General features: G+C 43.8%; 1 protein-coding gene across 1 annotated transcript in view; it reads right to left on the bottom strand.

The window, feature by feature from the left end:
• LOC122553148 (adenylate cyclase type 8-like) overlaps positions 1-22185 on the bottom strand; it is a 137412-nt gene that overhangs the window by 54811 nt on the left and 60416 nt on the right. Inside the window, exons 5-9 of the mRNA XM_043696737.1 lie at positions 19043-19170; positions 12940-13098; positions 10258-10591; positions 9041-9235; positions 7509-7699 (exon numbers count right to left, since the gene is read on the bottom strand). Coding sequence (XP_043552672.1) covers positions 7509-7699; positions 9041-9235; positions 10258-10591; positions 12940-13098; positions 19043-19170 — 1007 coding nt within the window. The remainder of the gene's footprint in view (positions 1-7508; positions 7700-9040; positions 9236-10257; positions 10592-12939; positions 13099-19042; positions 19171-22185) is intronic.

The raw sequence follows: 22185 nt of genomic DNA, 5'->3' as shown, positions 1-22185 counted from the left end.
GATTCACACATGTATTGTGACATAATTTTTAACCGTTTCACCACACTGTCTCTACTCACTACACTCTACGCTGTCTGTTTTAAAAAATTCTCAATGTCAGGTTCGTAGGAGAGTAGTCTGACACAGGACAAACGACCAAGAGGCGAGTCTGCTAGAATATGAGCATTTTTTTTCCCCGCCGGCGCGCCAAAACCAAGGTCTCATCTTACAACGGGTCTGGCTTATACTCACTCTACATGTTACCGGAACTGGGAGCCGTCAGTTCTCGTAGAGCGGTTGCCAACAACCCACGCTCGGCGGTTAAACGTAACCCCGGAGCAGACTCACCGAACTGGAGACTTCTCCAGCTGATATACTCTTTTCCAGATATAAACATTCATGTGAACAGCAGAGCAAGGCTAAAAAACACATTCCATTCTGGTTACATACAGATAAGAAGATTCACACGGGGAGGTGTGTAATAAGATTCACACGGGACTAAGCAACACCTCCATTCCGGTTAGATTCACACATGTATTGGGACATAAGTTTTAACCGTTTCACCACAAGTGGGAGTGATTGACAGTGTGTCAATTGCAGGAATCCAGTTTGTTCTTAGGAATGATTTAGAAGGATCCAAGGTGGAAGTGACACCTCTTGTTGTGGAGAAGACCAGGGAACTGAGGAGTTCAAAGAAAAATACCCTGCGATTTTCCCAAACTGTGTAGTAACAAGGTCCCACTATCATAAATCACAGCACGAAAAACATTAAAGGGAAAGATGAAGGAGTTGAGGTTCAGTTAGCAGACATCCTGTTTGACATAATAGTGCAGGAAAAGTGCAGGAGGGAGGGATTTGGATTCTCAGATAATTGGAGCTCTTTCTAAGGAAGGTGGGACCTCTCCAACCAGAGGGGTACCAATATCCTGGGGGGGGAATTTGCTAATGCCCTTCAGGAGGCTTTAAACTAATGCAGCAGGGGGATGGGAACCTGAATTGTAGCTCCAGTGTACAGGCGGTTGAGGGTAGTGAGGTCAGGGATAGGGGTTTACAAGGTCGCAAGAGGGCACTGGCAATCAGGATATTGGTTTGAAATGTGTGTACTTCAATACCGGGAGCATCCTGAATAAGTTAGGTGAACCTGCAGCATGGGTTGCTACGTGGGATTTCGATGTTGTGGCCATTTTTAGATGCATCGCTAGAGGAGGGACAGGAATGGTTTTTTGCAGGTTCCGGGATTCAGATGTTTCAGTAAGAACAGAGAAGATGGTAAAAGGGGGGAGGGGTGTGGCATTGTTAATCAACGGTAGTATTACAGCAGCTGAGATAACGTTTGAGGACTCATCCACTGAGGTATTTTGGCTGAGGTTAGAAACAGAAAAGGAGAGGTCACCCTGTTGGGAGTTTTCTATCAGCCTCCGAATTGTTCCAGGGACGTAGAGGAAAGGTTAGCAAAGATGATTCTCAATGGGAGTGAGAGTAACAGGGTAGTTGTTATGGGGGACTTTAACTTCCCCAGTACTGCCTTGGAGCGCTATAATTCAATAGTTTAAATGGGTCAGTTTTTGTTCAATGTGTGCAGGAGGGTTTTCTGACAAGGTATGTAGACAGGCCAACAAGGGGCAATGCCATATTGGATTTGGTGCTGGGGAATGAACCCGGCCAGGTATTAGATGGGCGGGCGGCACGGTGGCACAGTGGTTAGCACTGCTGCCTCACAGCACCAGAGACCCGGGTTCATTTCCCGACTCAGGCGACTAACTGTGTGGAGTTTGCACATTCTCCCCGTGTCTGCGTGGGTTTCCTCCGGGTGCTCCGGTTTCCTCCCACAGTCCAAAGATGTGCAGGTCAGGTGAATTGGCCATGCTAAATTGCCCGTAGTGTTAGGTCAAGGGGTAAAATGTAGGGGAATAGGTGGGTTGCGCTTCGGCGGGTCGGTGTGGACTTGTTGGGCCGAAGGGCCTGTTTCCACACTGTAAGTAATCTAATCTATCTAATCTAATCTAGATTTGGAGGTAGGTGAGCACTTTGGTGATAGTGACCACAATTCAGTTATGTTTACAATAGCAATTGGCAGGGATAGGTATATACCGCAGGGAAAGAGGTATAACTGGGGGAAAGGCAATTATGATGCAATTTGGCAAAATTTAGGATGCATAGGATGGGGCAAGAAACTGCAGAGGATGGACACACTTGAAATGAGGAACTTATTCAAGGAACAGCTACTGCGGGTCCTTGATAAGTATATACCCTTCAGGCAGGGAGGAAATTGTCGAGAGAGGGAGCCATGGTTTACTAAAGAAGTTGAAGCTCTTGTCAAGAGGAAGAAGGCAGCTTATGTGAGGGTGAGGCTTGAAGGCTCAGTTAGGGGGCTTGAGAGTTATACGTCAGCCAGAAAAGATCTAAAGAGAGGGCTAAGAAGAGAAGTTGTTGGCAGATAGGATCAAGGAAAATCCTAAGGCCTTCTGTAGATATATCAGGAATAAAAGAATGACTAGAGTAAAACTAGGGCCAATCAAAGATTGTAGTGAGAAGTTGTGTATGGAATCTGAGGACAAAGGGGAAGGGCTTAATGAATACTTTTCGTCAGTATTCACATTGGAAAGGGCAATGTTAGTGAGAATATGGAGATACAGGCTACTAGAATAGATGGGATTGTGGTTGAAAAAGAGGAGGTTTTACCAATTTTGGAAGATCTGAAAATTGACAAGACCCCGGGGCTGGTTGGGATTTATCCTCAGATTCTCTGGGAAACCAGGGAGGAGATTGCCAAGCCTTTGCCGTGATCTTTATGTCATCATTGTCTACAGAAATGGTGCCAGAAGACTGGAGGATAGCAAATGTGGTTCCCTTGTTTAAGAAGGGGAGTCGGGACGACACTGGTAATTATAGGCCAGTGAGCCTTACTTTGTTTGTGGGTAAAGTGTTGGAAAAGGTTATAAGAAATAGGATTTATAATAATCTGGAAAGGAATAATTTGATTTGGAAGAGTCAAGACAGTTTTGTGAAGGTTGTGAATCACTAACCTTACTGAGTTTTTTGAAAAGGAGACAAAACAGGTGGATGAGAGTAAAGCTTTCCCCTTCCCCCACCTCACCCCAGTTCCAACCTTCCAACTCAGCACTGCCCTCATGATCTGTCCTACCTGCCTATCATCCTTCCCACCTATCCACTCCACCCTCCTCTCTGACCTATCACCTCCATCCCCACCCCCATTCACCTATTGTACTCTTTGCTACCTTCTCCCCAGCCCACTCCCCCCCATTTATCTCTCCACCCTGGAGGCCTCCTGCCTCTATTCCTGATGAAGGGCTCTTGCCCGAAACATCAATTTTGTTGCTCCTCAGTTGCTGCCTGACTTGCTGTGCTTTTCCAGCACCACTCTGATCTAAACTCAGGAGCAAAGAACTCAGTTGAAAGCTTTGTTGCAACAGCATGAAGACATATGCAGGAATAAGATGGGTGAGGTCGAATAGGGAATTCTTAAACAAGGGGACAACATTAACAATTCTCCAGCCCTCCGGGACTCACCCGAGTTCAAGGATGCTGCAAAGATATATGATAAGGCCCCAGCTATTTTCTTTCCCGCTTTCCTCGGTATCCTAGGATAGATCCCATTTGGACCTGAGGACTTGTCCATCTAATGTCTTTTAGAATACCCAATCCTTCCTCCCTCCTTATGCTAACTTGACCTAGAGTAAGCAAACATCTACCCCTAACCACAACATCCATCATGTCCCTCTCCTCAGGGGATACTGATGCAAAGTAATCATTAAGAACCTCACCCATTCTCTGACTCAATGCATTACTTTCCTCCTTTGTCTTTGGGTGGGTCAACCTTTTCCCTAGTAACCCTCTTGATCGTTATATATGAATAAAAGGCTTTAGGATTTTCCTTGACCTTGTTTGCTCAAGATATTTCATGACTCCTTTTAGCCCTTTTAATTCTTCATTTCAGATTGGTCCTACATTCCCAAAATGCTTCCAAAGCTTCATCAGTTTTCAGTCGCCTGGACCGCTGTCTGCTTCCTTTTCCCTCTTAGCTAGTCTCACAATTTCAACTGTCATCCACGGTTCCCTAATCTTGCCATTCCTATCCCTCATTTTCACAGGGACATGTCTGTCCTGCATTCTAATCAACCTCTCTTTAAAAACCTCCCACCTATCAAATGTGGATTTACCCTCAAACAGCTGCTCCCAATCCATATTTCCCAGCTTCTGCTGAATTTTGCTATAGTTGGCCTTCCCCAATTTAGCACTCTTCCTTTAGGACACTCTCGTCAATGTCCATGAGTACGTGGTGAGCTGCCTTCTTGAAACGCTGTAGTTCATGTGCAGTACTGAGACTCACAATGCCCTAAAGGACAGAATTCCAGGATTTTGACCCAGTGACAGTGAAGGAACAGCAATATGCTTCCAAGGCAGGATGGGGAGTGGCTTGAAGGGGAACTTGAAGGTGGTTGTGTTCAGATGTATCTGCTACCTCAGTTCTTTGAGATGGAAGTGGTTGTGGGTTTGGAAGGTTCTATTGAGGATCTTTGATGAATTTCTGCAGTACATCATGTAGATGGTACACACTGCTGCAACTGAGTGTTGGTAGTGGAGCGAGTGGATGCTTGTGAATGTAGTACCAGTCAAGCAGCTGCTTTGTCCTAAATGGTGTCAAGCTTCTTCAGTGTTGTTGGATCTGCATTTATCCAGGCAAGTGGGGAGTATTCTATCACATTCTTGACTCATGTCTTATAGATGGAGGACAGGTTTTGAGGAGTAGGAGGTGAGTTACTCACCAGTGTTCCTGGCTTCTGACCTGCTCTTATAACAACTGTGTTTATGTGGTTAAATTCCTGGTAAATGGTAACCTCAAAGATGTTGATAGTGGGGATTGAAAGTAGTTATTCAGTAATAGTAACACCATTGAGTGTCAAGGGGCAGTGATTAGATTGTCTCTTATTGGAGATGGTCATTGCCTGGCATTTGTGTGGCACAAATGTTATTTGCCACTTGTCAGATGAAGGTCGAGAATGTGGTGCTGGAAAAGCACAGCAGGTTAGGCAGCATCTGAGTAAATTCTTCTCAGGATGTAAAACAGCAGAGGTCCTTTGCAGGTCAGGGAGCGTGTGGCCCTGAGCTGAGGCAGGACTGACTGCAGGGAGATTAGGTGGCAGCACATGGCAGTCCTCACTTTCTCCTACTTGTCAGACCAATTCTGGATATTGTCCAGATTTTGTTGTATTTGAACATGGACTGTTTCAGTATCTGAGCAGCCGTGCATGGTGCTGAATATTGCGTAAACATCTCTACTTCTGACCTTATGATCAAGGGAAATTCATTGATGAAGCAGCTGAAGATAGGTTTCAGGCACTATCCTAAGGAGCCCCTGCAGAGACATCCTGGAGCTGAAATGACTGACTTCTGAGAACCATAACCATCTTCCTATGTGTCAGAGAGGCGGTGGCCTAATGGTATTATCACTGTATTGTTAATCTAGAGACCTAGGTAATATTCTGGGCACCTGGGTTGCAATCCTGTCATTACTGATGGTAGAATTTGAATTCAATAAAACGTTGGAATTGAGAACCTAATGAATCATGAATCCATTGTCACTTGTGGGGGAAAGCCCATCTGCTTCACTGATATCCTTAAGGGAAAGAAACTGCCATCCCTACTTGGTCTGGTCTACATGTGACTCCAGACCAACAGCAATGTAGTTGAATGTCAACTGTCCTCTGGGCAATTAGGAATGGGCAATAAATGCTGGCCCAGTCAGAAATGCCCTCATCCTCTCAATGAATTCAACAAAAGCTATGACTGCAACCACTGGAGAGTTTGTCCCCTGATAGCCAGTTCTGATTGTAGTTTCACTCGGGCTCCTTGATGCCACACTCAGTTGAATGCAGTCTTGATGTCAAAGGCTGTCCCTCTCCTCTCCCTTCTGGAATTCATGTTGAACCAAGGCTGTAATGTGGTCAGAAGCTGAATGAACCTGGTGGAACCCAAACTGGGCATCACCGAGCAGGTTATTGCTGAGCAGGTGCTGCTTGATAGCTCCTATAATCAGTTTGTTGATGATCAAGAGTAGACCTATGAGATGGTAATTGATCGGGTGGAATTTGACTTGTTTTTTACGTACAGGTCATATCTGAGCAATTTTCCACATTGTCGGGTAGATGCCAGTGCTGTAACTTTACAGGAAGGACTTGGCTAGGGGAGCGGCAATTTCTGGAGTGCACATCTTCAATACAATTGCAGGAAAGTTGTCAGGGTCTAGCTTTTGCAGTATCCAGTGTCTCCAACCATTTTGTGATATCAAGTGGAGTGAATCGAATTGGCTGATGACTGGCATCTGTAATGCTGGGGATCATTGCAGGAGGCCAAGATGAATTATCCGCTCAGCACTACTGGCTGAGGATTACAGTGGAAGCTTCAGTGTTATGTTTTACAAGGATGTGTTAGACTCTTCCATACTGAGGATGGAGATGTTTGTGAAACCTCCTCCTCCAATGAGACATGTAATTGTCCACACCCACTCACGACTGGATGGGACAGGACTGCAGAACATAGATTAAAAAAAATAGAATCCCTACAGTGTGGAAACAGGCCATTCAACACAATACGTCCACACCAACTCTCTGGACAGCATCCCACCCACACCCATCCCCCTACACTATCCCTGTAACCCTGTATTTCCCACGGTTAACCCATCTAACCTCCACATCCCTGAACACTGTGGGTAATTTAAAATGGCCAAATCACCCTAACTTGAATATCCTGGACAGAGAGAGGAAACTAGAGCTGACATGGGAAGAACGTGCAAACTCCACATAGACAATGACCCAATCTGGAGTTGAATTCGGGTGCCTGGTGCTGTGAGGCAGCAGTGCTAACCACTGAGCCATCGCGCTTGTTTTTCTGACAATTGACAATGGTTTTGTGGTCATTTGTAGATTCTTAATTTCAGATTTCTTTTTATTGAACTCAAATTCCACTGTCTGCCACGGCAGGATTCAAATCGAAGTCCCCAAAACATGAGGTGAGTTTCCGGACTAACAGTCTAGCAACAATACCACTAAGGCATCACTACCCGTCATCAAACAGAAAGCTTATTTTCACTATCTTCTCAAGCACTGCACAGAGTGATAGTGAGAGAGTGGGAGAGAGATTGAAATTAAAATGAGAGCACGATGGGGATATTGAGAAGCTCAAGAGAGGTAGGCAATGGTGAAGATATGAAGTATAAAGAGAGGTACACAGATAGGAGCTTGTCTACTCCGCCCACTCCTCTTCTTCTTGTCTTCTTCTTTCTCTTCTCTTTCTCTTTTGTCTATTGCTTTTTATTTCTTCATTTTTTTCTCTTTGCCTCCTGGCCTCCGGCGACCACCAGCGAGGATTGATGAGCATCGACTTCCAGTGAGTAACGGCCTCCGGCCTCTGGAGATGACCCCCTCACTTGGAGACAATCCCCGGCCTCCAGCAAGTGATGAGGCCCAGCTTCAAGTGAGAACTCCCGGCCTGGTGCAACCTTCTCCTACACTGGCCTCCTGGTGTGGGATGGTGATCTACCGGCCAGGCACAGCGGCCTCCTGGTGTGGGATGGTATGTCCCGGTCAGGCACAGTGGCCTCCTGGTGTGGGATGGTGATCTCCCGGCCAGGCACAGTGGCCTCCTGGTGTGGGATGGTGATCTCCCGGCCAGGCACAGCGGCCTCCTGGTGCATATGTTGCTGGCATAGTGTGAAGCCTATGCCAGCAACTCGAAGACTCGAAGCGATGTGTCAGCGTGCTCCTGCTGGACTGAACTTTATTTCTGTAATGCTGGGCATTTTATTTCTGTGTTGTCGAAAATCTTGCAACAAAAGAAGCTGTGCTGTTGGTACTTTGGTATCTAAGATAGCTATGACATATAAACGTTTCCCCTACTCATTGACTGTGTGACAATAAAGGCCATTCCATTCTATTCCAAGAGTAAATGACAACACTCAGCTGTACATTCATTTAAAGATGGAGTATGATAGAACCATAGAATCCCTACAGAGCAAAAGGAGGCAATTCAGCCCATCTAGTCTACACTGACCCCCCCTCCCCCCCACCCCCCAAAGAGCATCCCACCCTACCCTGCAACCCTACGTTTTACTAGGCAAAAGTGAGCACTGCAGATGCTGGAAACCAGAGTCTAGATTCGCATAGTGATGTAAAAGCACAGCAGGTCAGGCAGCATACGAGGAGCAGGAAAATCAATGTTTCAGGCAAAAGCAATCCTGATGAAGGGCTTTTGCCTGAAATGTGGATTTTCCTGCTCCTCAGATGCTGCCTGACCTGCTGTGCCTTTCCAGCAACACTCTAATCTAGACCCTACATTTTACCTTGAGCAATCCATCTAGCCTGCACATCTTTGGGCACATTACTGAACTAGTAATCCAGAAACCTTGACAGACAAACATAAGTTTCAATCTCACGTAAGCATTTCAAATCCATCTTTCAGGTGAGATCTGAAACCAAGGCTCACTCTGGATTCTCAGGAGGCCATAAAAGATTATGTCACTGTTTTAAAGCAGCAGTGGCATCCTCCCTGCTGTTCAGAGTCGACACTTGTCTCTTAATCAACATTGCAAAAACAAATGGTCTGTTTGTTGTCACTTTGCTGTTTGTGGAAGCCTGTTTTTGCACAAAGTAGCCATCGTTTTTTCCTGAATTGCACAGTAAGATCATGAAAAAGCATAGAATTGCCTTTGAAACAATTTACAAAGGCATTAGACTTCTTTGAGACCTCCAAAGTAGTCACTTTAAAGAGGCACAATTCGACCCTTGAGTACATAAATGAGGGCCCTTTGTTTACAGTCCCTCTTAAAATGAACAAGAACGAACAAACTTTAGCCAAAATGTGTTAATTTCTGGCCACTTAGAGGTCTCCAAGTCAGACAGCACTCGTTGCAGGTGCAAAAATATGCCACAAGAAATTTCCAGTTCTTTGCCTATGTTTACAAGTTTTGCAGTCATTTGACAATATGAAAGTTATTCTATAATCCACTCCTTCAAACAAGAACCCAATAAGATAGTCACATTACCTTCTCTTCAATAGTAGAGTCTTTAAACGTTAGTGTGATTTCATTAAGATAGGCATCCCGCAGCTTGTCACTGCTGCGCACCTCAATGGCATGTTCAACTCTCTTGTTGATCACTTCGAACCTGGAGGAGGGGATTCCTGGGCTTATGCTCTTCTCAGATCTCTGGGACTTTTTTCTCATTAGAGCTGCAATGATCTGAAGGAATAATGAAAAGGAAAAGGAACATCTGAAATTATGTAACAATACAGCAGCCTGGAGGTGAGGAAGGTTATAGAATTGGTGGTTAATCAGTGTGTAACTCAACTGTTAACAAGCCTATGTTCATCTGGAGGAAACAGCTTCAATCTTTCCTTCTGAGGTTCAACTGGAAGCAGTATCTGCTATCAGAAAGTTCTGAGTTCAAAGCCTCACTCAAGAGACACTCCCAGTCTGTATTGAATGATGCTAGCTTTTATAGATGTACCACCAAACACACCTCCTGTCCTCTCTCACCTGGATACAGAACATCGCATGATGTTGTTTTGAAGAAGGGCAGGCAGGTTCTGGTATCCTGACCACTATTTGTTCCCTGAAGAAAGTAACTGATAGGTTAACTCATTGTTATTTATACACAGATTTGTTACTGCACTGTGCAGCATCCACACTTCAAAAGGTGATTCAATGGGTATCCCAAAGGGCTTCATAGACAAGGCACTATCTTTTCTTTATTATTGGCTTCAGTGTTCCATGAAATTAGGGAAGAGGTCCAGTCCTGATTCAGTGAGTTCTGTTAAAGACTGCATGCATGTGTAAGGACATGGACCTCAACTTCAACCTGTGCCCCTTCCTCCCCCATGAAGAAGGGCTTATGCCCGAAACGTCGATTCTCCTGTTCCCTGGATGCTGCCTGACCTGCTGCGCTTTTCCAGCAACACATTTTCAGCTCTGATCTCCAGCATCTGCAGACCTCACTTTCTCCTTCCCCATGAATCTGCCAATGTCTCAGCTGATATCCCCACCTTACCCCTCTGATTCCAGCCAGTTGGTCAGAACACTGCACAGCTCACAATATCAGTCCTTTCAAAGATTTGTCTTGTCCAATCCACATTGTTTAGTTTTAAGATATAATCTTCTTTTTCAACCCAATGACTAAATGGAGATGGCAATGACACATGTCCGAGAGCATGTTACTGTACAACGGGAAAAGGATAACCTTACGGGCTGGAAATTTTACTCACTTTATTCAAACCAACTACTCTGTTGAAAGGATGGTCAAGCCTCCATGGGGTTTCAGCTTCCATGACTCGGAGCAGACTGGCATCAATGTGAAAACTGCTGCTGAATATAGTCTCTGTTTTTCTACGATCAAACTGTGATCTTGGAGCTCCAGCATCTGATTTCGCAATACTAACTCGTATTCGTGGTGGGTCCCCAGTGAATTCATCGTGCTTGATGAAGTAGGTTTTAATGTTATATCGCTCCAACAAATCACCACGTTTGTGGCCATGAGCCACTTCAGTTTCATAGTCACCTCTCAAATGTTTCAAAGTTACTTCAGAGATGTGGATTCGCCTAAGACACAGGAAATAACATTGATTATCCAGCCTGCTGGTTTTGGTACTTTTCTAAATAATCTTATTTTACAAATATATGACAATTGCTTCTTCCTCACTGTCATTTAGAACATAGACCATAGAACATAGAAGAATACAGCGCAGTACAGGCCCTTTGGCCCTCGATGTTGCGCCGATCCAAGCCCACCTAACCTATACTAACCCACTATCCTCCATATACCTATCCAATGCCCGCTTAAATGCCCATAAAGAGGGAGAGTCCACCACTGCTACTGGCAGGGCATTCCATGAACTTACGACTCGCTGAGTGAAGAACCTACCCCTAACTTCAGTCCTATATCTACCCCCCCTTCGTTTAAAGCTATGCCCCCTTGTAATACCCGACTCAATACGCGGGAAAAGGTTCATACTGTCGTCCCTATCTAACCCCCTAATCATCTTGTACACCTCAATCAAGTCACCCGTAAACCTTCTTTTCTCTAGTGAAAACAGCCCCAAGTGCCTCAGTCTTTCCTCATACGATTTTCCTTTCATACCAGGCAACATCCTGGTAAACCTCCTCTGCACCCGTTCCAGTGCCTCCACCTCCTTCCTATAGTATGGCGACCAAAACTGCACATAATATTCCAGATGCGGCCGTACCAGAGTCTTATACAACTGCATCATGACCTCAGGGCTCCGGAACTCAATTCCTCTACCAATAAAAGCCAGTACGCCATATGCCTTCCTCACCGCACTATTTACCTGGGTGGCAACTTTCAGAGATCTGTGTACATGGACACCAAGATCCCTCTGCTCATCCACACTACCAAGTATCCGACCATTAGCCCAGTACCCCATCTTTTTGTTATTCTTCCCAAAGTGAATCACCTCACACTTAGCTACATTGAATTCCATTTGCCACCTTTCTGCCCAGCTCTGCAGCTTGTCTATATCCTGCTGTAACCTGCCACATCCTTCCTCACTGTCAACAACTCCTCCGACTTTCGTATCATCCGCAAACTTGCTCACCCAACCTTCTAACCCCTCTTCCAGGTCATTTATAAAAATGACAAACAGCAATGGTCCCAAAACAGATCCTTGCGGAACACCGCTTCCTATAGTATGGCGACCACATCCTTCCTATAGTATGGCGACCAAAACTGCACACAATATTCCAGATGCGGCCGCACCAGAGTCTTATACAACTGCATCATGACCTCAGGACTCCGGAACTCAATTCCTCTACCAATAAAAGCCAGTACGCCATATGCCTTCCTCACCGCACTATTTACCTGGGTGGCCTACCATTTACCTACCATTTATATCTCCCTATCTACCTGATCTCTTCCCTGTCTGTTTAATTGTCTCTATCTCTCTGCCTCACATTCACTGTCTCTATTTGAAAACTGGTAACTGTTTTTCAGTCACACACTCTCCCATGTGCTTCCCCCTCTTTCCTCCAAGACTCTTGGTCTTGTTTCATTTCCCTATTAGTCTGTTTGGCCTCTTGTTAAACGAGAGAGTCTGTCTCTCTCTTTGTACCTCTGACTGTGTTCATATGAATCATGGTTACACATTTTCCTTTTATTCTCTGCTTGTTGTCTCTGCCTGGATGACTTTCCTGCTCTAGCTGAGCTGTGCTTTTGTGAAGTACTGTAGTTGTTCACCTTCTCACTTTCTTTCTATCACTCAGATTTTCCATGTTCATTAATCACATTTTCTTTCCATTGAACCTTGAAATATTTCATTCAGTGGTTGCCTTCTTTTTTACAGTCGCACATAACCAATCCACCACCTCCCCTCCCCAGAACCATGGCATTCCCATCCTCGGCCATTTAAATACTTAGTCATGACACAATGGGGTGGACTCTCACACCTGAATCAGAAGGTTGTGGGCTTAAGTCCCAATCAGAGACTTGAATGCAAAAACCATAAGAATCAAAAACAGTTTAGGTTATTCCAGCACATACTGAGGGAATGCTTTGCAGTGGCAGATGTGGGTTTTCAGAGGAGACATTAAGCTGAGGCTTGATGTGACCTCTTGGAGGTAGTGTAAAAGATTCTGCAGCTATATGAACAGCATGGGAATTACTGAAACAGATTAACTGTTTTTTATCACTTTATGGGAGTCTACTACAAGTAAATTGGCTGCTGCTTTACTTATAGTCTCTGCCTTTCACCTGGTGCAAAGCAATTTGGGTTTGAGGTCATAAAAGGAGTAATGAAATGTAGTTTTTCTTTCATAACTCAGATTTTGTTCCTCAATCACACACAATTCTGAGTCTTGATCACACACTCTCTGCCTTGTTTTACACTGTCTTTTTAACTCCTTCTCTGTCTCTCCAACGTTTGGTACACTCTTACCCAGGTTGACCAGTAGATTCTAGCTCGTCAGCTATGCTTACATCCAATGACCACACATCAAACTGCCACTTCCGTAGACCCAGTACGCCACACAGGACAAAGCCAGAATGGATCCCTATCCGCATATCAATGTCTGCTTGAAAACTTGACCTGATCTTCCTAAACGACAGAAAACACAATCAGCAGAAATAGTATTCAACATATTTCATTAAATGGAAATACTGAGACACTGCAGTGGCACCACAGCGAGAAGGTCATGAAGCTGAGAGCATAAAGACCGTACCTTTGGATTTTACTGTACTTTTGATTGTGGACTTAATTGGGAAAAGGATTGTTGACAATAAAGAGCTGACAGAAATTTATGCACTGAAAATAACCAATGCTGGAGATCCCAGCAGGTCAGGCAGTATCCATGGAGAGAAAGCAAGCTAACATTTTGAGTTTAGATGACTCTTCATTCAAGCTGAGATGAAGTGTGGAGGGGGCAGCATTTATGCTATAATTGGGGGGCATGGGTGTGTGAGGGTGGTGGGTGGTGGGTGCTGGTGGAGAAAGGATGTTGATAGTTCAGATTAAGTTTCTGTACTTAAACTAATTTGTGAAAATTGTTGGAAGTCATTGTAAGTTGTGTTTACTTACTGCTTTGATGATTCCTGGGAAGGTGAACAATAAGTGGACATGAACAAAAATGATACAGAGAGAAGCTTTTGGAATTCTAGAAGGGGAGGTGGTCTCTCTCTCTCTTTTTCTCTCTAGTAAAATGCCTGACGCTAAAGCAAGTCAGCTGGTATCACCTGTCGGTTGATGTAAGGTGCTGTTATCAACCAATAAGTCAGAGAAATTACAATTTGTGAGTCAGTCACTCTGTATTGCCTATAAAGACCTGAGAGGACGGGATGGAAAAGATCAGAAAACGGAAGGAGTTGGGAAACAAAGGGACAGTTCACCAAATCCTGAGATCTGGTGCCATTGAAGTGTTTGCCCAGTATTTGTTTTACCTCCATCCATGACACCATATTATTTCTGTCTGTGTCTGTCTGTATGTGTGTGTAGAGGGAGTTTTAGAGGGGGGGGGGGGGGCAGGTGTAGTGTGTGCTCTGCATGACATTTGTTTGGAGGAGTGAGGGGCCTCCTCCTGAGTTTATTATACCTGTTTTCACTCAAAAAGAGGACAGAGCCAATGTTTCAGTAAAGGTGAAGGCAGTTGTGAGGGTAAAAATAGATAAAGATAAGTTACTTAAATATTTTGGCAGCATTAAAAGTAGAGAAGTTATTTGGCCTAGATGGCATGGATGTGACAATTTTGAGGAAAGTCACAATATGAAATTAAAGAGGCACTAAGCACAATTTGACAACAGAAGCAGGAAAACCATGCTGAAACTCAATAAAGCAAATGTTAGACTACAACCGTGCCCAGTTCCAATTATGTTAACATTTGGAAGGATTGTGAAGTCCCTTGACCAGGTTAAAGGGTCAGTACCTGGGAACCCCACACTGTCGGAGGCTCACTGCTGAGGGAGTGCCGTAGTGTCAGAGGGTCAGTACTGAGAGAGTGCCACACTGTTGGAGGGTCACTGCTGAGGGGAGTGGCATAGTGTCATCAGAAGGTCAGTGTTGAGGGAGCACCGCACTGTCAGAGGTTCAGTACAGAGGGAATATAGCACTGACGGAGGGTCAATATTGAGGGAGTGTGCTGCACTGTCAGAGGTTAGTGCTGCCAAACCCTTCGTCCAGGAGAGCAGCGTAAGTAGAGATGATAAATAGTTTAATTGGTAACTGACTGGGTTTTTGAGGGAAATAAACTCATATGGTGGTGGATTACAGAAGGGGTTAATAGGAATTATTGCACTGCTGTTCGGAGAGGGTGCATGAACTTGATGGGCAAACTTATCTCTGTACCATAATTACTCTAAGATTATTATTCGATGATTATGTTCCTTAACATCTGCCTCTTAGACAAAGTTTTTGGCCATCTACTCAAATACTAGACTATTTATTTGACTTGCATTTAATTTGCTATTGAAGCTTTATTGAAATTTTTCAATATTCTACTATGTCAAAGGTGCTGGATAAACATAGTGCTATATGGTTCAATATTAATGTTTGTCTGATAATGTTGCTGAGAAAGATCTTCGAAAGTCTCACAATACTGTCAGCTGTGTAAACTCTCTGGAGGAGGTTGTAGAGTACTGGCAACATCATTGGACAATTCACCCGAAGACCCAGGCTCTGTGTTTTGGGGTCATTGCTTTGAAACCCATCATGGCAGATAATGAAATTTGAATTCAATTAGAAGTGACTCAAATTACAACTATGTAGCCACTGTAAATATCATAAAAAATCCATTGGTTCACAAATGCCATCTTGTCTTAAATACACTCAATGATTTGGCCTCAGCAGCCTTCTGCAGCAATGAGTTCCACAGACTGACCACCTCCCATCTGGAGAAATTCCTCCTCATTTCAGTTCTAAAAGGTGGCCCCTTCACTGTGTCTATGTTCTCAAGTCCTAGACTCACTGACTAGTGGAAACATTTTTTTCCATGTCCACATTATTCAGTATTCTGTAAGTTTCAATCAAATCCCCTCTTGGAGGGTCGGTGTGGACTTGCTGGGCTGAAGGGCCTGTTTCCACACTGTAGGGAATTGAATCTAATCATTCTTCTGAACTCCAAGTCCTTTACACAGAACGTGGTGGGGCCCTGGAATGTGTTGCCAGTGGAGGTGGAAGAGGCGGGCACGATACTGTCATTTAAGATGTATCTGGACAGATACTTGATTGAGCAGGGAGCAGAGGGATACAGATCCTTAGAAAATAGGCAGCGGTTTAGACAGAAGATATTGATCAGCGCGGGCTTGGAGGCCGAAGGGCCTGTTCCTATGCTGTAATTTTCTTTGCTTTTTTGTTCTTTGTTCCATCGAGTACAGATCCAGAGTCCACAACCACTCCTCATATAATAAGCCCTTCATCCTCGGATCATTCCTGTAAACTTCCTCTGGACTCTCTCCAAGGCCAGCACATCCTTCTTTAGATACTGAGCCCAAAACTGCTCACAATATTGCAAATTTGGTCTGACCAGAGCCTTATACAATCTCTTGAAATTAACGTTAACATTGAATTTGCCTTCCTAACAGCAAATGAACATGTATGTTAACATTAAGACAATTCTAAACTAGGACCTCGCAATCCCAGTGCTTCAGATTTCCAAAGTCTTTCCCTCCTTAAAAAAGAGTCTAATCCTCTATTGTTCCTAACAAGGGGCATAACCTCACACTTTCCCACATTGTATTCATCTGCCACTTCTTTGCCCACTTTCTCAGCCTGTCCAAGTCCTTCTGCAGCACCCACCCCCAACCTCCCCAACCTGCCCCTCCATCTTTCTTTGGGTCATCTGCAAACTTAGTAACAATGCCCTCAGTTCCTTCGTCCAGGTCGTTAATGTATAATGTGAATAGTTGTGGTCACAACACTGACCCCTGTGGAATTATACTCGTTGCCAGCTGCCATTGTGAAAAAGACCCCTTTATCCTCACTCTCTGCCTTCTGTCGGTCAGTCAGCTAATCCTCTATCCATGCCAGGACATAACCCCTAACACATGGGCTCTTATTTAGCAGCCTCCTTTGCAGCACCTTGTCAGAGGCCTTCTGAAAAGCCAAATAGATCATGTTCACTAGCTCTCCTCTGTCTTAACGTGTTCATTACCTCCTCAAAGAATTCAGACTGATTTGTCAGGCTTGACTTCTCCTTGACAAAGCCCCATGCACTTTTAAGTACTCTGTAATCTCATCCTTCATAACAGATTGTGAAATCTTCCCAATGACTGAGGTCAGGCTAACTGGCTTAAAACTTCCTGTCTTCTGCCTTCCTCTGTTCGTAAACACTGTTACATTAGCCATTTTCTAGTCCCCTGGGACCCTCCCTGGCTCCAGTGATTCCTGAAAGATTACCACCAGTGCCTCCGCAATCTCCTTAGCTATCTTAGCTATCCAGAACTTTGAGGTGTAGTCCATCAGACCTTCCAACTTCCCAGCACTTTCTCATTGGTGTTGGCCACTACACTTACCTCTATCTCCTCATTCTCTTGAGTTCTAGAATGTTGCTAGCATCTTCTACCATGAAAACAGATGCAAAATACCTATTCAGTCCCTCTGCCATTTCTTTGTTTCCATCACAACTTCTCCAGCCTCATTTTCCAGTGGTCAAATGTCTATTCTTGCCTCCTTCCTGCCTTTTTTATATCTGAAAAATGTTCTTACAATCTTTTTGTATATCACTAGCTAGCTTACCCTCATATTTCATCTTGTCCTCTCTTATTGCTTTTTTAGTTATCCTCTGCTGGTTTTTAAAGATTTCCCAATCCTCTGGCTTCCCACTAATCTTCACCACATTCTATGTATTTTCTTTTGCTCTTATGCTATCTCTGACTTCCCTTGTCAGTCATGGTTGCCTTATCCTTCCTAATGATATTTCTTCTTCCTTGGGAGGAATTTCTGCTGTGCGTCCCAAATTTCCCCCAAGAACTCCTTCCATTGCTGCTCCACCATCTTCCTTGCTAGGCTCTCTCTTCCAATCAACTTTGGACAGCTCCTCTTTCCTGTCGCTATGGTCACCTTTACTTTATTGTAATACCATTAAGATCTGATTCCAGCTTCTCTCTTTCAAACTGCAGGTGAACTTGATCATATTATGGTCACTGCCTTCACCTTAAGCTCCCTAATGAAGTCTGTTTTATTACACATCACCAAATCCAGAATTATCTGTTCCCTAGTGGGCTCTACCGCAAGCTGTGTAGACATTCCACAAATTCCTTTCCTTGGGATCTGCTACCACCCTGATTTTTCCAGTCCACCTGCTTATTGAAGTTTGCCTTGATTTTCTTTCACTGATTTTCTATTGGGTGGTCTCTCCTCCATTGCTTTAACCCTGCAATATTGCATCAGAAATCTCTGGATTTAATTTCTTGTGTCTTCTGTTAGTTGCCAGAGAATGGTTTTTGGTTTTTTTGGGAATGTTGGCCTATTATTCTAGGCTTGGAAATGTTGCATAAAGGCATCTATATTTTCTGAAGAAAGCTGGTGTCACATGAAATTAAATCCTTCAGCTACAACCTTCATTTTGTTTCCAGCACTCCAACCTGATTAAAGACTTATTCTTATGCATCCATTCAGTACTGAAATTGGTTAACCCCATGGTATCTGATGGGATTAATGGAGCAAATCATGGAGTAGGTGGAAATCTCTTCATCTGACTCAGAACATCATGGGTTCAAAACCCACTGGGAAGACCTGTGACCATAATCCTGGCTAACAATCCAGTGCAGCATAGCAACACTATTGCAATGTTGGTGCTAGATTTTGTGTCCAGAAATTGGGTGGTCACTCATCATTATGAAAGTATAATAGCCATGATGTGGAGGTGCCAGTGTTCAACGGGGTTGGACAAGGTCAAAAATACTACGACACCAGGTTATAGTCCAAAGGGTTTATTTGGAAACACTAGCTTTCGGGTCACTGCTACTAGCACCTGTTGAAGGAACAGCACTCCGAAAGCTAGTGTTTTCAAATAAACCCATCAAAGTATGATAGGACATGACAATATTATTGGAGCATTACCTCACCATAGCCTAAAATGACAGAAGATAAACAAGTTTGGAAGTTAGCAGCCAGCCTAGGCTGCCATTTTGAAAGGACAAATTAAGTTACTGAGATTGTTAGTGATCCAATCATCTGCATTTTGTTTGTTACCAGCCTCATTTCGTAGATATCGTTTTTATTTATCCTTGGGATGTGAGTGTCACTGCCTGATCCAACATTCATTGCTCAGTCCTCATTGCTCTTGAGAAGGGAGTGGTGAACTGCCTTCTTGAACCACTACAGTCCATATGATGTGGGTATACATCCCATTGGGTGCATATTCCCCAGTTTATAGCTTCCACATTGTAACAGAACTGGGACTTTAATCTTAAAAGTCACAAGCTAAAGAAATGATTGATGAAGTTTTATGATGGTAACTGGTGAATGTCTGGGGACTGTACTGAGTCAGATATATGAACAAATATCTGAACAAAGTGGCCATGTAATGGGTATTAATTGGCTTTCTTACCGAATTGCTCGGATCATCCCTAGACCTAGTTCCACACAGCAATGGGCATGATCATCACGTGGGTCAGGCAGTCCTGAAACAGCGTAGTAGCAGTCACCCAGAATCTTGATCCGTAAACAGTTGTGTTCCTATTGAGTGGAAGGTCAAATGTTTAAACTAATTTCTCTTTTGATGAATTCTTATGAAGAACTTAAATGTCTTGTACCTGACTGATTCCAATAGCTGGAATGTCATTTGACACCAGAAACATGAGTGTTTCAGGCCCTGAATAACTCCAGAGATTAACTGACCATTCAACTGACTGACAAGATGAAGAGAGCATCAGTGCCTCTATCTGCCCCAGATGTCCTCTCCAATCTCCTCCAGCATTTGTGTGTCCACTGTTATAAATATGCTTTATCACTGAGGGTCATAACTTCATTTGCCTCGGCCCCAAACTCAGGATTTCCTCGCTATATTTTTCTGACTCTCTATCTTATATTCTTTTTTTAAGTGCCCCTTTATAATTTGCCTTTTAAACCAAGGTCTTAGTCATCTATCTCCTCATGTGGCTTCACCTCCCACTTTGTTTTGTAAAGCTCCTATGAAGCTGCTTGGGATGCTTTTCTAAAATTCTGAATTGTTGCTCTTTTTTTAAACATCTTAGGAGTTCCAGGATTTTTGTTTTATGCTCATACAATTGTTGGAGGCACGATGACTCAGTGGTTAAGCCTGCTGCCTCACAGCACCAGGGACCCCAGTTCAATTCCAGCTTCGGGCAACTGTCTGTGTGGAGTTAGCACATTCTGTGTGGGCTTTCTCCCACAGTACAAAGATGTGCAGGTTAGGTGAATTGGCCATGCTAAATTGTCCATAGTGTTCAGGGTTGTGTCGGTTCGGTGCATTAGTCAAGGGTAAATATACGGTAGGGGGTGGGTTACTCTTTGGAGGATCAGTGTAGACTTGTTTGGCTGAAGTGCCTGTTTCCACACTGTAGGGAGTCTAAAAAAAAGTGAATAGACCCCATTTGTGGCTTCAGAACGTAAACCTAACTCATATCTGTCCAGGACATTTGGTTCACCATACTATGGAAAAAGTTAAAAATCACACCACATCAGGTTATAGTCCAACAGGTTTACATGGTGCTCTGGTGTTGTGTGATTTTTAACTTTGTCCACCCCAGTCCAACACCGGCTCCTCTATATCATGATATGGAGAGTCCAACCTGCAGGTGGCGAGTGTGATGCAATGCACAAGTGCGGGATTGGAGGAAGGTTGCTTAGAAGGTGCATCTTGTTTCTTATCTAAAGCAGCCTAATTACTTATATCATTCTTATTGCAGATAAACTGCACCCCTCCACCCACTTCCCCAGCTTCATTCTTGCCCTCTCATACACCTGATACTCCCTGTAGCCATTCACTTATCATCCTCATGTCTCGTGCACAGGAGCCTTGCAAATAGCAATTAGTGCAGATGAAGAAAAGTTAAAGCTCGTCCAATAAAATCAATAAAACTTTATTTGGATGTCAATCAAATACTAGGAAAAAAAGAGGCCCATTGTGAGTAAAATTTAATTGGTTAAGTGTCCTTTCAGTTATGAAATAGCCACAAAAATAAATATTGTATCGGGAAGATGGAGGGAAATTATTTTATCAGCAAACAAAACAAAGTGCAGTGCTTTGTCACCGGATTTCCTCCTCCATGGTGACACAGAAGTCTGACCCATATCTCAACTGGTTCAAGGACGGATGAAGCAAAGAGATTTCGGATGGTTTAGTCTATTATCCTTATTGCACTTAACACTTCCAGGAGCCTCCCCACGGCAGGAGGGAAGCTCTCAATTGTGAAGCACACAGAAGGCTCAGAATTATTTTTAATTTTTGAATTTTTCAGAGAGGCAATGGAATAGTGATATTATCACTTGAATGGTAATCCAGAGACCATGGTAATGTTCTGGGGAACCCAATTCTAATCCCACTATATCAGATGGTGGAATCTGAATTTTTAAAAAAATGAAAATCTAGAATATAACTGTCATAAAAATCCATTTAATTCATTTATGCTCTTTTGGGGAGGAAATCTGCCATCCTGGGCCGGCTGACACGTGACTTCAGATCACCAGGTATGTGATTGTCTCTGAGCTGCTGCCTGAACTAGCCTAACAAGCCACTTACTCAAATCAAAAACTCTTAAAAAAATCTCAAAGGAATGACACTGGACAGACCACATGGCATCGAACTAAATGCCAGAAACAATTACATCCCATCACAAACACTAAAAACAATCACAAACTCAGTCCTGTCAACCTGGCAAAGCCATTCTTACTAACAGCTGGGGGTTACAAATTGGGAGAGCAGTCTCAGACTGGTCAAGTAACAGTCTAAGATAGTTATACTTACGGAATTGTACCTTACAGACAATATTCCAGATACTACCATCACTATTCCCAGATTAGAGCCATCCCCCCAGATCCAGCACAGGTGACAGCACAATCAAGCAAGAGTTGTCCTGTGGGTCCTCAACATTGACCATGAATTCTCATGGCATCAGGTCAATCATGGGCAAAGACATCTCGTGCTGATTATGATTAACCATTTAACCATAGAAGCATAGAAACCATGAGCAGGATTTGGCTGGTGCCCCTTTCTGCCTGTTCTGCCTTTCAATATGGATTATGGACGATCCCGTATCTAAATTCCAGACCCAAAGTCCCAGGAATCCTGCCTCTAACACCATTTCTCCGATTGGGTATTCATCTGTATATCTTTTATTTCCTATAATACTAAAATCACAACATTTCAAGGGCAGTTTGAGAGTGAGAAATTTGGATCAGGAATTGTGATTAACTTAAATAAAGGGAATTACAATGAAATGAGAAAAGAATTAGCTCATGTGATCTGGGCAGATTGATTAGCAGGAACAACAGGAAGCAAGCAGTGGCAGACATTTAAGAAGGTAAAAACAATGACTGCAGATTCTGGATTGGTGGTGCTGGAAGAGCACAGCAATTCAGGCAGCATCCGAGGAGCAGCGAAATCGATGTTTCGGGCAAAAGCCCTTCATCAGGAATACAGGCAGAGAGCCTGAAGGGTGGAGAGATAAGTGAGAGGAGGGTGGGAGTGGAGAGAAAGTAGCATAGAGTACAATAGGTGAGTGGGGGAGG

The sequence above is a fragment of the Chiloscyllium plagiosum genome, chromosome 9, assembly GCF_004010195.1.
Source record: "Chiloscyllium plagiosum isolate BGI_BamShark_2017 chromosome 9, ASM401019v2, whole genome shotgun sequence".
NCBI classification, from domain to species: Eukaryota; Metazoa; Chordata; class Chondrichthyes; order Orectolobiformes; family Hemiscylliidae; genus Chiloscyllium; species Chiloscyllium plagiosum.
The sequence above is the reverse complement of the archived record's forward strand: the minus strand, read 5'-3'. Positions and strand labels throughout refer to the sequence as shown.